At 48.1% G+C, this 18,111-nt stretch overlaps 1 protein-coding gene across 2 annotated transcripts in view; it reads left to right on the forward strand.

Moving 5' to 3' along the window:
- MEGF9 (multiple EGF like domains 9) overlaps positions 1 to 17,161 on the forward strand; it is a 53,995-nt gene extending 36,834 nt beyond the window's left edge. For both annotated transcript variants that reach the window (XM_042786851.1, XM_033012027.2), the window contains exons 3-6: positions 5,473 to 5,612; positions 9,189 to 9,332; positions 10,165 to 10,437; positions 14,369 to 17,161. In XM_042786851.1, the coding sequence (XP_042642785.1) occupies positions 5,473 to 5,612; positions 9,189 to 9,332; positions 10,165 to 10,437; positions 14,369 to 14,823 (1,012 nt within the window). In that variant the 3' untranslated portion in view covers positions 14,824 to 17,161. The remainder of the gene's footprint in view (positions 1 to 5,472; positions 5,613 to 9,188; positions 9,333 to 10,164; positions 10,438 to 14,368) is intronic.
- The last annotated feature ends 950 nt before the right edge of the window (positions 17,162 to 18,111 follow it).

The raw sequence follows: 18,111 nt of genomic DNA on the forward strand, positions 1-18,111 counted from the left end.
TTTTGCAGCTCTTCCTGGTGCCAGACCATAGAGGACCCCATCCAACCTCCCTTTTTAGGACCATCGTGGTCTTCCCATCGCTTCCTCCCTCCCCAGCCACCCAGGTCCTTGGAGGGCACCCAGAGGAGACAGCACAGCCCCGGGCTGGAGTTCCCCGGTTTTCCCAGCAACGCGGGGCATCCTCGGCGGGGGAGCCGGGGCGGGTGGAGGCGGCGGTGGCCAGACAAGGTGGCCCTTTGACATTTACAGAATGGCCTTTCAGAGCTGTGAAGTGTCCCCGCTCCGTCGAGGGCTGCCATATAAACAGATGCCGTCCCCCGGCACAAAGCGAGGAATGTGCCGCACAATGGCTCAATGTTCGCCGCAATAAAGCCCCGCTTCTTCTGCCCTCCACAAAGGGGGCTCTGAGCGGGGCGGCGGGCGCGGGGGTCGGCCCTGGTGGCACTAACCCTTCCACTGAAGCGTTTCGGCCGCTGGTCGCTTTGGTTTGGGCCGAGGGAGCGGGGAGGTGAAACCCAGCTGTGTGCTACGCGGGGCTTCTTCCTGCGCTCTGCTTCCCCGTGTGCCGCGAGTCAAATTAATCGACCCAAAGGAAAATCAACACGTGGGTTACGAGGGTTCTGGGTTTGCTCAGGGCGAGTGTTAACAGCGTTGGTTTTCCACAGAAGTGTCTTGCAGCGTTTAGCGTTCAAATGTTAACTTTTCTGCGTTGCCCAGAAAAATGTAAGAGAGATTTATTCCCTGGCTGCTGTCAGACATCACAGAAAATCAGCACAAAAGGAGCTGGGCTCGTTGGAGAAACACACTGTTTTTAGCAACATCTCTTCTGAATCCTCCTAATCTTGTGCAGCATCCTTTTGTCTTATTCCATCAAAGTGTGACAAAGCCTTTTCATGGGGGTTGTTTTACAGATGCTCGTAGTTCAGCAACACGTTTTTTCCTCATTCACACGGAGCGCTGTCATTGCTGCTAATTGTATATGTTACAGGAACACCTCCGGGCCCTGCTGGGATGAATGATGAGCATATCTGTAATCCGAGGATTTGAAGGCAGTGGATGGGAGGGGACGGGGAGGCAGGCCAAGCTGGGGATGCCGCTGGGTCGGGGATGGGCTGGCTGTAGCCCTCATTTTCCTCTCTGCCAGGGCAGCGTGGCCCATCTCTGCCTCTTCTGGGGAGGGTCCTGGCAAGTGATGGTCCTGGGAGATGCTGTGGTGTGAGGGCTGCGTACGTGTGTTCTGGGCTTCAAGGTGAAGAAGGTAAATGTATTTAGCAAAGCTCTCCTTCAAAGCTGTAGGGGGTTTTGCGTGGCTCATGCACATGGTATGCCCTGGTTTGAGACCCATGGGAGCTGCTGCCTTCTCTGACTCTGCCCCAACGTCTTACCAGTCTCATGGTTTAAAGATGAAGGCACAAAAGCTTCGTGCTGTACCGTTTTGGCTGGCTCTGAGTTGGTCAGGCAGCCCCTGGGGTCTCGATGGCAGCTGGGCATCCAGGTTTTTCTGGCAGCTGGGAAAACATTCAAAATGAATTTTTCCCTTCCCTCCTCCTTGGAAAAAAAAAAAAAAAAAAAAAAAAAAAAAAAGAAGAAAATAAACGATTAAAGCTTGCTAAGGGTTTTCTGTTACACCATTAAACCATGCACAGCATGCCTCCAAACAGCCCTTAAGGCTATGGTCCTCCATCTCCCCATCCATCTCATGTCTGTCATGTCTCTGCTCAGGAGTGGAGACCCATTGCAGATGCAACTGCACATGGCAATCTGTCTTAGATCACGGATATTTTAATACCCTGTTTTTCCCTCGTGGTGAGACCTCGAGTTCCCGTGCTGAGTGGTGCGAGGTCAGGGCACTGCCCAAGTTCCCAGGCAGAGCCTGTCCCGTCGCTGGGTCCTCACCCGGCCGTCAGACCTGGTAGAAAATGATCTGGATGCTCTGCGGCTTCAGGCATGAGACAGGGTTTTGGAGGTGTTACCTGTTTTTTGTGCTCTGCCCCTAGGACACTTCCAAGTGGGGTCAAAACTCTCTGCAATCCGTCTGTTTAACAGTACCCAGAGTAATGCACGGGGCGGGGCGGGGGGGTGTCTGTTGTATCCCCGTAGCTTCAGTAGCTGTGAAGCTGCAGTCCCGTGTAAAATCCCACCACAGGGAACATTTTGTGGCCACTAGTGGCACAAATCACTTTTGTGGGTGGTGGGATTTCCAGCATCCTGTGGCTGTTACCCTTGGGTGGAGTGGAAGGGGGCTGGGGGGGGGTGGGAGTGAACTCAGACCGGCTTTTGCCAATGTATTTTGGGTGTGGGCTGTTCCCCTTGCCCAATATTTTGCTTTTATTTGCATCCCCCTCCTCAGTGCCTGCTGGCCCCGGGCTGTCGCCGGCCATGTGTCGCGACAGTGGCTCCTGAGGCGTGATGTGAAGCCCAAGGTCTGAGGGTGACTGGATGCAGGAGCTCTTGCCGTGGGGGGGGGGGTGGTCCCACACCTGGCGTGTCGCCCCTCACCCCCGGAGGGTCGGATCACTCGGTGTTGGATCCCAGCCTTGCACGTGTTCTGCCCCTATCCCCCCCGGCTGCCTAATCGCTGCCTGCTCCTGCTGCCAGGATCTCTCGTGCTGGTGATGGTTTTAATCATTAGGAAACATATATAAAGTTGATGGATGGTGTGATGGTGATATACGCTACCTACGCGGTCTTTAAAACAAGTATATTTGTAAAAATCTATTAGAAACCGAGGCTGGCAGGAGGCTTTTGTTACTGGAAGTCTGGTTTTGTCCCAACACATCCTTCCATCAATTCTTTTGTGAGAGCTAAAAATTGGCTGGCTTCAGTGGAGTTAATAATCATCTGAAATGGAGTTGAGCAATTGATGTTGCTGCATCAAAATGTTTCCCTCTTCCCTTCCCCCTCTTTCCCCCCCACTTCCCCCAAAAAAGAAATTCCTGGCTGATACTCAAAATCCAGTTCAGTTCTCACTGTGCAAGTATTAAACTGTGGGTCTTTTCTTTCAAGTTTCTGGGTTTTTATGGGCACAATCGGTCTGTTAACAGGACTCTTTTTTTTTTCTTTTTTTTTTTTTTTTTTGTGGTTTCAATGCATTTATATCATTGACCTTTGCTTTAAAAAGTGTCTGACAGTCTTTACTGGACTGGAGCTATGAAAAGGAGTGTTGTAAGGGGGCTTTATTCTATGGAAGCAATGACCACAGGCAAAGCTTTATATTTGCTGAGTGATTTAATTCTTGCACATGCAGAACTTGGCTCTGTGCCATATGTAACATGTTGAGAAAAGGTCTGCTTGAGAGGCATTAAAACCAAACTTTCCAAAACTGTCTTTTTTTTTTCTCTTTTTTTTAAAAATAGCTTGCTTTCCTGTTATTTTTAAGCCAACAAGTAAAATCAAGGGACACTGCCCCAAAATGCTGCATTGAGCTCTAGCAGAGTCACTGGGGAAATAAACCTTCTTTCAAGAAATGAAGTGGGAGTCTGGATGAAGGGTGCCAGCCGGGAGAAAGAGAATGGTGTCCTTAAGATAAAGACTTGATAATGGGACAGGAGAGAGTAAATCAGGGCACCCTGGACTCCAGGAAGAAGCCTGGGAGGATGAAGATTGCACAGCTCTAGTGCTTGGTCCTGTAAAGCCCTACTCACAGGGCATATCCCCAGAAGATGTGTTTTCAGGCTAGATAGGAGATCATCCTCCCTAAATGAGTTGCTTGGCTCTGCCTGTCCCCTGCCCTCTTACAGGAGTATCTGTCTGGTAGTGGTCAGAAGCAAATAAAAACAAACTGCTTTTTGTTTGCTCTTATTTTAAACCCTGTGACAACATTTGGATTAATGTTAGGTCTTGTGAAAAGCTCTTTAAAAGTCAAACATACTGAGCTGCTTAACAGCATCCCTTTGAATTCTGCATCTGCCTGCTGCAATTCCAGATAATGGTCCGGAGAGCAAGGAAACATTGTATTTCTTTTTCATTCTTGTAATCAGTCCGTTAAATATGCCTGAAGTTTCGTGTTCTGGAGCTATTTAATTGTGTAGTCACTTGGGCTGAGTTCTGTGTTTTGGTGTGCCTTTGAGTATTTTGTCTTCCTTTAGCAAGCAAATGAACAACAGAAATACTAAATTATGTTAATTTTTAACAGAAGCAATGTCTTCCCAAAAACATTCCAATCTCCTGCATTTTAAGTAAAAACAACACATCAACAGTGCATCAAGCCATTTGGAGCCTCAGCCTCTATTAGTTTTAATCAGCAGATTTTTCTGGGGGCTTTTAGAAGCAAATTGTGCATTGCTCACTCTTCCCCAGGAGGAGTGAGGGAGAACAGTAGATTGTCTTTGTGCAGGCACCCCAAACCCTGAAATACTGAATTAAAAAAGTGTATGAATAGGGTGGAGGTGATACAGGGGGAGAGCCAAGAGGGAGTTGCATCCAGCGGTGTGCGAGGGCTGCTCTGTGGATGGTACCCGCCTTGGCCGCTGCAAATAAATCCATCTGCTGGAGGGGACCAAATCGGGTTTATTTGGGTTCCCTGTGCAGCACGGGGGGGTTGAGGTTTCCTGCAGGTGGCCCCCGGGGCTGTGGGAGTTGAGGAGGCGCATTTCTGTGGTTCTCCTCCTCGGCTGGGGCGGTAGCGGTGCCCACGTGCGGAGGTGGGATGAGCTGGGGCTGGCAGTCGCCGTGCTGGGGGGTCAGTGAGAAAGAGCATTTCATCCATTCCTGTGCTTCCTCTGAGAGTTGAGCCTAAATGCTGCCAGTATGTAAAGTAACTTAGGAAAGCGATAGGTTTGAAGCCTCTACATGGAGAGACTGGCATGGGAAGCCGAAGGAATGAGGGGAAACTTTGCTTTTTCTAGTCTGCTGGTATTTGCTGATGCCAACTAACACAAATACCCTCTGTTTTACCTGCGCAGCGCTCCACCCTCCAACCAGTCTGGGTGCCCAAGTGAACAGGCTCCTGTCTGGGTTAGCTGTCCCACTGGGAGCCAGGAGGGCAGGGGGTGAGCAGGAAAATCCGGGAGGTGCTGCTCGGCGCCGAGGCGGAGGGGAGGTGTGATTATCCACGTGGGTGCTCTTTTATCGTTCGGGCGTAGCGACTGCGGGTGTCCCAGTGTCCTGCAGGCCCTGGGGAGGGGTGCAGGTGCTTGATGAAGCTGGGACTGGAGAGGGGCAGTCGGAGCATCTGCTGGGGGTTGAGGGATGGGGATGGCTTTGGGCCAAGGCTTTCCAGAACCAGTGGTGATTTCTGGTGCCCGGCTGGAAATTGCTGTCGGGGCAACTGGTTTTGCAGCGACTCAGCAGTTCTTGAACTCCCCATCACTTTGGAAATTGTTGCCCGTAGGTTTCATGTCCCGCTTCCAGCAGGGATTTCTGCGCAGCGTTCCCCGCTCTGGAAATGGAGCCCAAACCACTGACCACAGGTTTGTACTTTGGATGCTTTCCATCACATTCAGATCTCACTGTTTGTTTTTCTCCGTGCAGCTCTGGGAAATGCCAGTGTAAAGTTGGTGTCACGGGCCTGAAGTGTGACTGGTGCAGTGATGGATACTACAGGTTTAATGAAACCACCTGCGAGCTGTGCCAGTGCAACAACCACTCCAAAACCTGTGACAGCTTAACAGGTAACTTTCCTCTTGTGACCACAGTGGGTGCAGACTTCACCTGCCTCCTCTGTCTCTGGTTTTTGCCATTTTCATTCAGCAGGCCTCCGCTCTCATCCTCTTCATCTGCATCTTCATGCCCTGGGTACCCAGAATTTTTACCTTAAAACCGAAATTAAAATGCGGGGCAAGGTTAGAGCTAGTCCTCTTTTCAAGGAAGTCAATAAGGGCTGCATTATTTACCCCAGGCTGCAGTGCAGAGCCTTTATTCTGCAGACTCTGTTGGAAATCAGGGCACTATTGTTCTCTGCACTTACCAAAACACACAACACGGGCTTTTAAGGAGCTTTTGTTTAACTGCTGTTTACCTGGAAACATACAGTGTACTGGCACTGACGTAAAGTGACTGTTACTGCCACAGATAACATGATTAGTGCTCGAAGAAACTGGTAGCACTTAATTAATATTGCCCACTTTTTATGGATTTCCCTTGTTCATTTTCCTTGATCCTTTGGCTGTCTCTCACTCGTACAGATGTTGATGGAGTGTGAATGTGGAGGCACCTGTGCTTGAATGGCTTATGGGAGGGCAGAGGGAACGTAATTGCTTTCCCATCTCCACCGAAAGGAGAGATCCCAGAGGAGCAATGTTATGTGACTGCCTGCGCAATCCCCACTTTAGCAACAAAACTCACACTTCAGAATCGAAATTCTCATCAAAACTTCCAGGCTGAAATGCAGTTCTGTAATATTTATCCAGGAGCTTAGAAAGCAGTAATAATTTAAAAAGCGTTGCAGGGGCTTTGTATAGCTGGCAGTGAGGCAGAGCTCACCAAATAAGGTGGTTCTGGGCAATTTCTGCACCGGTGTCTGTTCCCTCGGGGCCTGTGTGTTTGCAGCAGCTGAGCGGGCAGCCACAGTGCTGATGGTGCCCAGCCAGGGCCCGGATCCTGCTCGGTGTCAGGGGCACCAGATCTGCACTTGGGGATGGGTTACTGCAGCCCTTCCTATACTGAAGTTCATGTGCTTGTGTCCTACCAAGATTGAAAGATATAAGAATGTGCCTAAAGCTGTGCACACACCAGCTGTGTTACTGATTTGGAGCTGGGTGTGTGGGTTTTGTGAAGGAGTAAGATAATCTGCTCTTCCTTTTTCTCCCTCAATGTTTCCCCCTCTCTTTGACATTGAAAAAAAACCCAGCACAGACCTTGCCTCTGGGATGGGGCTGTTCAGGCAGCCCTTCTGCTGGGGTTGTCCAGTGCTGACCTCAGCATTGCAAAGAAAAACCCTCTTTTTGGTTAATGACCTATTGTTGATTTGACAAAAATCCCTTTTTAAAAATTTTCCTCCATCTGCTTTATTTGCTGCTGGGGGGTGGGGAAACCCAACAAAACCAGCCCAGAGAACAGTCGATTAAAAATTAGATCCAACATCTAATAAGTAACGTGGTGCACTCAGCCTGCTCTAGAGACTGCACTTTGTGTGACCTCCTCAGCTTTACATCAACTGTGTGTAGTCTTTGTCAAATTTTCAAGGTCTCTTTTGCATTAATGCTGTACTTGGGGCTCCCTCTGCCGGCTCTGCAACCGTCTCCACACAGCCTTGCTCGGCCTTGCTCAGCCCAGGAGGAATATTTAAAATTATTGGGCTGGAAATTGGGCAGCCAGATCTCCCCAGGTGACGGTGCTTCCTTCGACACGACCCTTGTGCCTCATGTTGTGTCGTGCGTTGTTTGCTAGCTTCTTCCCAGGTGGGGTACTGTGAGGTCTGATCCTTCCTGAGGGCATTATCAGGATGGGAAGTGCTATTAATTATTAAGGCTTTCCACAGTGATACCTGATCACAAGCCCATGCGTGCTTTGCATGGCTGAGCAACTTGCTGACTCATTGGAAACGCAGGCATTTTGCAGGGTTGGTGTAGATAAATGTGAGTAATTTCCACTGATGGGAAAGACATTGGTCCTGAAATGACCAGGACTGTACAGAAAATGCAGGTGTGATTCCAGATTCATCCCACCATTAACGCCTGCAGAGCACAGTTCAAGGCACCCCTGCTGCTGATCGGGCAAATTAACCTTCCCCCAGCCAGCCTGTCCCCGGCATCCCGCTGAAGCAGCTGATAAAGGTTTGCAACTGGAGAAACCGAGCCCAGCAGATCATTTTCCCTTCTAACCCTGCCATCTCTCCCACAAAAACCACTGGCTCGTGGCTGACAAGCTGCTGGGTGAAGAGCAAACAGTGCGTTGGAGCTGACGCCGAGCAAGTGTCCTTTAGTCACGGGGGTGCTGCCAGCTCAGCCCCGCTCAGCTCAGCTCAGCTCAGCCCCACTCAGCTCAGCCCGGCCCAGCTCAGCCCGGCCCAGCCCGGCCCGGCCGCGTGTGACTCAGCCGCTTCCCGTCGGGATTTGCTTCCTGCCCCCGGGACCGGGACCGGCTGCCAGGATGTGCCGGGCTGGCGCGGGGACGCTCGCCTGCAGAGTCATCGCTGTGGAAAGGCAAGAGTAGGAGCCGTGCAGCGTGTTGGGCTCGCAAGGGAGCTGTTCCAATATTAATAAGAAAATCTGCTGTGGTTTTTTTTAACAGTCAGCATTAACCTAATTCAGGGCTTTTTCTGTGGTTAATGTTGATATGAGACTTTTCCACATCCCGCAGCACTGCTGGATTAGCTCAGTGAATCTCCTGTCTGTGCTTATGTATGCAGTTAATAAACTGCTCTGTGCCACGCTGGTTTGTTAGAAGGTGGCTGTTGCCTTCTCAGAGTCTTGTGTGTGGGATTTAATCATATAAGCTTCCCTTGGGTCACTGCCACCTCAATGAGGACCCTGCTGAATTACAGGGTATTCCTGTTGATGGATGGGCTTTTGATAGAGGCTGTGTTTTTATAGCTAGGGAGATTTTTCTTTCTCTGGTCACAATAGTATCGAAATGCAATTTAGAGGGCCATTAGGACACAGCCTTTGCTAAGACACAGCACGTCGATTTTCTGATTCATGGGTTCCCCCAGGAATGGAGGGTGGTTCACGTGAACCCCCAGTTCCCCTCTGTTTCTCCAGGAAGGTCGGGAATTGTTGCTGCCTTGCTCCTGTGACAGGGATGGCGGAGCTGGAGCCACAGGGGTGGGATGGAGCCATCTGCCCTCGGAGCAGGACAGTGGCACTTCCTTACCCCTGACCACCAGCTCTGTGTGTAGGAAGAGGCTGCACACAAGGAAGGGCAAAGGTATAAACTGGAGGGACCCCCTGAGAGTGGGGGATTTGAAGCATCAAGGTCCTGGCTCACTGGCACAGATGCAAACTGAAACTCCTTTCCTGGAGGATTGATAGCCTGTGTTTACCTGCACTGACCTTTTAAAGTGATGAGCTGTGAGCCTCTCTGCTGGGGCTGCCTAATTTTTCACATTATGTGTGTGTGTGTGTGTGGAGGTGGGGGGACGACCATCAGAAGGTCATAAGAGGCCGGGATCGTGTTTTGGCCGGGGGGTATCCAAAATCACCCGTGAGCCCTGATAATTGAGAGTGCTTCATGCAGATTCTTGCTCCAAATGTTCTGCTCCAGTTCCTGCTGCTGAACGGCTGCTTGTGCTCCTGTCCCTTCCCCAGGCTCCTGCCTGCACTGCCAGGAAAACACCGAGGGAAACCACTGTGAGCTCTGCAAGGAGGGCTTCTACAGAAGCACCCATCCTGCCCACGCCTGCCAACGCTGCCCGTGCTCCACCGTGGCATCGACCGGCACCTGCCGAATACGTAAGGCTTCTGTTTTGCTCTAATTCCTCAGATAATGAATGTAGCTCTTCTCAATTGAATTGCCTCTCAGAGCGCATCAGCCTAGCGAGGCGTTTTATAGCCCGTGAATCTCCTGTTTGTGGGACCGGGGGCACCTTGCTGGAAGTGGCGCCTGCCACGACACCTCCCTGGTGCTTGTGTTGCCTCTTGTGAGAGCAGCTGCGCAGCGGAGGGCATCAGAAGTGCTTCACTACAGGCTGCAGCCTGCTCTGAAGAACCTGCAGAGTTCTGCAGAGAGAAACCGCTGATCTTGTGGCAGCCAGGAGAGGTGCAGGAGATGTCTGGCAGTGCCGTGTGGCCCCCCCATACCTCTGTGAGCCCTCTTCTGAACATTTCCATGGTGTTCAAGCAGAGATTCCCCAATCTTCCTGCTCTGTTTTCATCAATCAAGCCACCTCTGGCTTTGTACAGGTGAAAAAGTTCCTGCAGATTGCTAGCATCCCAAATATAGTTCCAGCTGTTTTCTGAAATTGGCTGTTTGAGGTGGAAATGTTCAGGAGTAATAATCTGTTTGCTTAGCAACATGCTGAGTGTGCTCTATGATGCTGGTACAAAGCATCAGAAACCCCCAGAGCTTTTTTTTCCCACTAGGAACAGAGAAACTGCTGCAGTTCAAAAGCATCAGCAAATTTGAAGCATTTTCAGCTTCAAATTTTGAGATTGCTTAATATTCAGTGGCTGCTGATTTTTCTCATAGTGACTTGTGATCAGGTCCCACAGAACAAATCCCACAGCGGGTGTTTCTCTGTAGGGGACTATGGCACATACCTGGTTTGCTTTCTGTATTCTCTAGAGCCTGGTGAAACTGCCCCAAGGTGTGACAAATGCAAAACGGGGTACACTGGCCTGAACTGCAACCGGTGTGAGAACGGCTACTACAACTCCGACAGCATCTGCGTAAGGTGTAAATGCAACGGGAATGTGGACCCAGCGCGGTCACCCAGCGTGTGCAAGCCGGAGAGCGGGGAGTGCATCGGCTGCCTGTACCACACTGCTGGGTTCCATTGTGAGGAGTGTGAGGACGGCTACATCCGAGACCCCGAGGGGACCAACTGCACCAAGAAAGGTAAAACCTGCTCCTCAATCAGTGTCGAAGCTTGCTGCGTGGCTCAGGCGGGCAGAGGCTGCCTGAAGGCTGGGGAGGGAATACTGTTAATTGTTCAGCTTGATTTAAATCCATCTGGCCTGTGGTACAGGCAGGAAAAGCAGACTTTTATAACACGTTTGTGCCTACTGGTCTTGAAATACGTGGTTTGGAGATAGCTCTGTAACCACCCAGATTCCCAGAGTGTGGCAGGCACCTCTAGTGAACAAGCTGGGAAATTGCAGTATATTTAAATGTAGGTTTTCACATTTCCATTGCCTGATATACTTGATCTCTTAGCGCCCAGTGAATTGTCCTTATTGACTAGTCCATTCGATAGCGCTGTCTAGTTCCTTAGAAAGGGTGTTTATAATAAATTTTGTCACTGCTCATATTTTGCAAACAGTAACTATTTGGACCAAATTTAGATTTTTTTTTTTTTTTTTTTCTTTTCTGAATGGGGAAGCCAAAGTTCAGAGAGGTGAGATCCAAACTTGCATAGCGAGTCAACACCAGGATTTACTGGTACCCTCTGTGGGGATCTCTCATCAGTCTTCAGTCCACATCCAAGACACTGTGTGTAGCATCTCAGATGCAAACTAGCTCTGGTACTTAGAGAAGCTACTGTACGGCAGGAGGACTATTAGTAAAATGAGAGAAAATGGTGCTTAAGTTGTTCCTTCAGTCGGGAGATTGGTCCACAAGGTGGATCTCCAGCTCCATGCATGGAAACATCACTGGCGTTATGTATTAGATAAGAGAACTGAGAGTTCAGGAAAGTATCTGGGCTCAAATTCGTCCTTGTCGCCAACAGAGATTTAATTCAGATCTTCCATTAGGAGCTAATGTGGTTTTCACTCCCATGCTGCTCTCTGGAGGTGTAATCACAGAGTCCTTCTCTGCACAAGGAGATGATCAATACAGAAAAGTTGAATGCTCATTAGCTGTAACCATACTGTTACAGGTCTGGAAACGGCACTTTTGCATCAGGTCATCCATTATCTCTCCCTGCACAGCTCTGTCTTCGTGCAAAGAGCTACGTGACCTTGCTCCATTAAAATCCATATGTCTGGCTTTGCTTGTATACTTGCAGTTTTCACCATTCAGTTTTATTTTAATGGCACTGTGGTGGCCAATTCCTGATGTGGGGAAAGACTGTCCCCTTTCAAAGGGACTGAGACATGCTCTTCTAACTTTCCTGTTTTCTCGACACTTGTCTTTTCCCTTTCTCATTAATCAATTAAAAAGGTGTACAATTTCTTTCCAGTTTCTTACACACAGTTTGCCTAAAAATGACCATGCTGAGGTACTGTGTATTAACCAGTTTTAGGTTAAGATTTTCATAAACCACTAGTGCTTTTCAGTGGCTTCTAAAGTGAAATCATCATCCAGACTCGACTTAAGTGGTCGCAGTTGAAATAAGACAGGATGTTTTGTACAGCCTGGGCAAAGTTAAACGCAACCTTGAGTATCCACAGGTGCTGTTCAGAGTCTTAAACCTGACCAAGATTTCGATGCTTTCGAGGCTGATGGAGAGAATATTCAAAGCACAAGTGGGATGCCCAAGGCCAGTGTTTTCGACCCCTGGGTGGATGGTGTTCCGGCAGCAATGGTGAGGCACAGCAGCGAGGACTCAGTGATGCAGGGTGGCTCTGTGCCACCCAGCCAGGCATCGCAGCCCTCCCCGAGAGCTGGCGCGTGGGCTGCTGGCCCGGTGCTCCTGCCGGCGCTCTTCCATCGCTGGAGGTAGCAGAGGCTTTGCAGAGACCGCATTTCCATCAAGCAGCTGGGTATGACGCTCACGTCAAAGCTGCCAAAGCGGCCCATTGACTGAGCAGCTGCTGCTCTCAAGGAGTTGCTTTAGGACGTGGGGAGGGCTGGCACGGCCCTGCTGGGCGCAAACAGGCAGCGCTGTGTCACAGCCCAGAGGCGACAATCTGCCGTCGGAGCATGGCACCGTTTCACCACGACGTTACCATCGGTTCCAGGAAATGTTTTCACCCATGTCCCCCTTGCCAGCACTTAGCCGATGCTGACTCACAAATAAAGCCCCGAAGAGTCCTGTTTCCTTGCTGGTGAATCAGCCATTGTCTCTGTTCTGTTTTTTTCTAATTATAGCTACTGTCAGGGTTTGCCAAGAATTGAGTGTTGATGAAGGAATTTGGAAAGGATGACTGAATTCCTCATGCCCTTCTCCCAAATCTGTATCCAGGAACCTCTTGTTCCTGTCATGTTGCTTCCTACTGCAAAATTCTGCCTATTATTCCATAGAGAAATGCTTTCTGGCATTCAGTATCCCGAGTACTCTTATCAGCCTGAGGCAGGACCTGCAGGGAATAGAGGAGCTGCTGCGGGGAAGGACTCTGAGCAGGAACTTAAATTAGGTATGTGATGCCCCCTTCAGAGGAGCTTCTTTCTCCATTGCCTGAACTGGAAACGTGACAGCCCAAAGTTAACTCGTGGGAGTTCCCCTGAGGGCCTATGGCAGGAGATGTGCTGAATATTTCCAGCTCCTGTTGCCATTGGAGATGCAACTTAGTGCAAAATTAGTCCTTCGGAAGTGACTCTCCTCCTCAGTCATAATTAGCAGACGTTCTCTTCAGGAGAGCTGGATCAATACAGCACAGCACCATCAGCTATAATTGCTACAGCTGTAAGTGGGTTGAAAATGAAGTTGCATTTTTGATAACAGAAAGAGAAACGGAACAGAGTGGGAAAGAGTGTGCAGAGAGTCCTGTGGAGCAATAGGTGTAGCGAACATTTGGGTTCATTGAGGCTTCGGCTTCTGTAGGGTTCCTGCTGCCTGGACTTGAGAATCTAAAATAGATCAGGTTATTCCTGTGAAGAAAATGCTTTATTAGTTACATTTGGGAGCCTAATACTCAGGCTCTTATGGTGCTCTCTGATGCCTCTAGCTCAACTGGTTTGAAGAAGGAGTAATGAATTTGCACCCTGGTTATGAGATCTCCAGTGTTAACTTGTTGCTGACTCCCAGAACTGAGAGGGGATTTATCCCACACCTGCTGGAAGCATGGCAGGTTCTTGGCTATTTTGTGCCTGGGAACAGGCTGCAGAGGAAGAGGAGCTTGTGGCATGGTCTGGTGGTTCCCATGTTCTCATCCTTCATGTGCGGACATACGCCAGCCGCCGAAACCAAAACGGGATCCAAACTGGTTTGTGCTGTATTTGAAGGCTTCATAAGAACATCTTTCTGCTGCTGGTTATGCAGACGGGGGGTTTCCGTGAGATTTGTGTACGTCTTCTTCATTCAAAAGCAGAACTGGGATTATTTTGCCCTTTTATGTAAAGCAGTGTAAATATTGAAACCCGTTGCTAAACGCTGTGATGGCGGAATACTCATGGTTCATTTTTTTTCATTTTTGATCTGGCACAGGTAAAGCAGAAATAATAATATTGTGAATATAATCCTGCGTCTAGTGTACTAACCATGAATGGTGTAAGCTCCTGGAGTCACTGTGACGTCCTGAGCCTGATTGTGCAGCCCTTGGAGACAACAGGTGAAACTCTGCCTTTGTTAGGTTCAAAGTCCAGACTCTTGCTGAGCTTGGCAGAGCCCCGTTTTCATGGGCTGAACATGAGCTGGACTGGGTGGCTTGCTTTCATCCTGAGCTCATGTATCTGACACTGAATCTTGGCTACTGCACCTGTCCATCCATCACCAGGTTTTTCATAGGAATAATGCAGTCAATGAGCACTTAGCACACAGAATTATTTAAAAAAAACAAACCCAACCCTGGCTAACTATTTTTGTCAACTATTTTGAAAAAATACCAGCTTTAACAGTGTAGACTTCATTGCCATAATAACTGTGATATAAATTTCAAATCTCTTTTGTTTGTGTTTTATTCCAGTTTAGCATATTTTTATTGATCATTTTTTATTTGTTTTGTAGAAGCCACTCTTGGCCCAGAAACAAGGGAGTTTACAACTTCTGCTCCAAATGCCAGCAAGGCAACATCATTTTCAACGGCAGTGATAAACAGTACCTTGTCACCAACAACTATACAGACTATATTTCCTATGAGTTCCTCTGACAATAGTACCTCTGCTTTTGCAGATGTTTCATGGACTCAGTTTAACATAATTATTTTGACAGTTATCATCATTGTTGTGGTCCTGCTAATGGGCTTTGTGGGTGCTGTCTACATGTACCGTGAGTATCAAAACAGAAAACTTAACGCTCCTTTTTGGACCATTGAACTCAAAGAGGACAACATCAGTTTTAGCAGCTACCACGACAGCATACCCAACGCTGATGTTTCGGGGCTGCTGGAAGACGATGGGAACGAAGTCGCACCGAATGGACAGCTAACGCTGACGACTCCCATGCATAATTATAAAGCTTAGAAGAAGTGATCCAGCTATTCCAAAGTTGGCTTTAAAAAGATACAGGGCTTGTTGAGGGGGTATCAGGATCCGTGCCAAGGCTCCATGCAGAGGAATTTGCTCTTCAGATACTCTTGTGCTGGGCGTGCTGTAGCTTGCAGGTGAACAGAACAAAGTGTAGTACATCCGAATTTCAGGTAATATGGTGAAATGCATTCAGTGTCCTGTTGTCCATAAAGATCCATAGAATTCACTGGTGTTAAAGACTTGATTACGCTCTTCTGAAATGATTTTTTTTTTATGAAGAGGTGGTGGGGTGGAGAAAGCAATACCCCATGATTAATCAGAAGCTATTTGATCTCCAGCCAACCTAACACTTACGTCTGCATCCTTTAGTTTGAAAAGTAGCTCATGAATTAACAGTGGATTTTCAGGAAACAGAGCTTTGTAAAGGCTTCATATTAGTTCCTGATATAAATTTGTTCGAAAAGGAGGACAAAAAAAGGGAAATAATTGTTCACTGTACTACCAAAAGGCAAGTAGAGGAGTGAGTTGCACACCTGAAAAAAGTCATCATTATCGGTTTCCACTAAGCAGGGAAACAGGAAAGAAAATTAATTAAAATATTGGACTTAGGGAAGAGACTAAGCTTTTCCCTTTCTGAGTATTTATACAGGGTGATGATGCTATTAAAACATAGCAATCCGTTTTTTTTTTTTTTTTTCTAGAAGGAGTTAATGAACTTGTATAGTTTCTGTGCAAGGGAAGACGACAAGACATCTCAGGGTTGCCGTGTAAAAATAAAAGCTAGGCTTAATACCCTACCCTGATAGAAATGGTGTGTTCTGTATATAAAATGTAATATATCTTCTTGGAATTGTATTTGTAATTATTTGTAAAAAAAAAACAACCAACCAAAAAAAACCCCAACAACAAAATCATGAGCCCTTCTCCAACCTCCTCTATTCCTCAAGTCATATTTTATCATCTAGGTTTTAATTGTACAGCGGTTAGTGGCATTGTTTAAAAAGAAAAAAAAAAAATGAGGGTTGTTTTAAAATACTGTAAATTAGATGGCAATATTGTTGGAGCTGGGACTCTGGCAAACACCAACTGCTTAAAGCTTTTCTTCTAGTGTCATTGAATAACTTTCTTTTTTAGAGAAAATGTGAGTACTCCCTACTTGCATCTGTCCAATTTTTCCATTCCTTTAAATATAGAGTGAATACCGGTGTCACCATGACTAGGCCCTAGTAGGTGTCCAAAAATCGCATGTACCATACTGTTACTTGCTTTTAAATCTTTATACAAAATGCAAATACACTGTCATGAATGCATTGAGAGCCTGATCTCGATGGCTGAGCTTTTCTGAAGTGGCTGCTCATCATGTGAGTGGATCTCATTGCCGTCTCTCCCGTGCTGACACGGTGACGGGGGAGGCTTTGCCAGAGGGCTGAGCACAGCCTCCTGGCCTCTTGAAGGGCAAAAGCAAAAAAATCCCCTGGATTTGGGGGAAAACGGCTCTCAGCTGAAGAGCTCGCAGGAGCCGATCTGCGCTTCTAGGCTTAAAAGCTAAAAGTGCATGGATGCTTTCAGGAAACTTATGTAGCACAAGTCGGTGGTGGGGAATCAGCTGTCAAAAAAAACCTACCAGGGACTTTAGGCACCTCCCTGTGGCGGGGAGCCGCCGGGTCCGACCCGTGAAAATCAATACCATTACATTTAAGCAGGGAGTTAAACAAAGATGTCACCTAACTCGTGGCCAACCTCAGAACTAGAGCTGCATTGCCGTGCGTGGTGGTGCTTTGCAAGCGATTGATGCTGAGGATAAATGAAGTACCTGCTAAAGGTCAGCAGGAGCTGACTGATGCATCCTCAGAGCCAGGCAAAAGTAAGTATTTCTCAAGATGAGAAAGGGTAGGAAGAATGTCGTGATTATTTATTTACTTTCTGGTGCTGCATGGAAGCTTTTGTTATCATTGGAGACTTGGGGTGGGGGGAAATAGGTGCTTTAAACACATGCACAAAGATGCCAATTCTGCCTAATTCAAAAATCAAAATTCAAAAACTTGCTGCCTGATTTAAAGATGAGGCACAGCAAGTATGAAGGAAAGTAGTTGAGGATGACTAAGGGAAACCGGTGATGGCAGAATTTGACATTGCATACAGCCCTGAGCCGATGGAAAGCTCCCGTTGCCTGCTATGGGCCTGAGCGAGGTCCCACAGTATGGGCAGTCAGTTTGGCTGATGTCATTCAGAGCAATGTTAGTTTTAGCTATAAAACGGGGGAGGACTGGAGGAGAAAATCCGGATATTGCTAATCCTGGAGTTACTCGTCAAACTTTTAAAGAGCAGAGTGGTGACAAAATAGAAAATTTCCTAAAAATTGTAACTATTTAGCAGTGCTGATTTAGGGATACACTTGCACTTGGTCACTTCATAGGGGGGGGAAAGGTAATTTAGGAAGTGTTAGCTTCTGGGACTAACTCTAGCGGGCAAAGTGAAGGACAGATTGTTCACTTTAATGTTTCCAAAATATTTTACTAAATCGTTTCATCTTTGCCACAAAACACCTCTTCCACAAACTTGCTATGACTGTAGGCTACTTTGTAACAGGAATAGGCTTTGATTTTTCTCTCACTGTAGAAATAATGACCATCTGCAAAACCAGAGCGGGAGGTCAGATGATGCTGAGCCCTCCTAGTCCATGCCTACCGCAGCACAGGAGGGGTTTGCATCTGGGCTGCTCCTGACCTCCAAAGGGCTCTAAACATTTTGTGTTTGAGCCTCGGGTTTGAAAAGAGGAGGAGGTCGGGATGCCTTACAGTCGGTCTGCAAGGGAGGGCAGTACAGCGGTGCTGTTGTCTGTGTGTTGCACATCTGGATGGAGGGATCTCGACAGCCCCTGCAGATGTGATGGGAGGCCTGCTTGGGCAGGGAGGACCTGGCTGCCCCGGTTTGGACAGCGGAGGAAAGCACAGGATGTTCTGCAGTAAGGATGTGGCACTGGGACTATGCTTGTCAGAATGCAAAATGACTCGGCAGGAAAATACCAGCCATCTGCAGCCAGCCAGGCCTTTGGCATAGAGGAACAACCTTTATAAAAGGAGGTCGATGCCTTAGCAAAGAAAGAATAAAGAGCTTTGTGTTTGACTTTGGTGATGTGAGATTAGGTCCTCCTTGCTCTCTCCATCAGTCATGCAGCTGTCCCCTGGGCACCACGGATGGCGAGGAAGAAGCTGAGCTAGTTGGATCTCCACTCGCCTTAGGTTGGCATTGTATTTTGAGGGGGGCGCAGAGCTAAAATGC

This window comes from Tyto alba, unplaced genomic scaffold, assembly GCF_018691265.1.
Source record: "Tyto alba isolate M040663 unplaced genomic scaffold, T.alba_DEE_v4.0 Super-Scaffold_11, whole genome shotgun sequence".
In the NCBI taxonomy this organism is placed as follows: domain Eukaryota; kingdom Metazoa; phylum Chordata; class Aves; order Strigiformes; family Tytonidae; genus Tyto; species Tyto alba.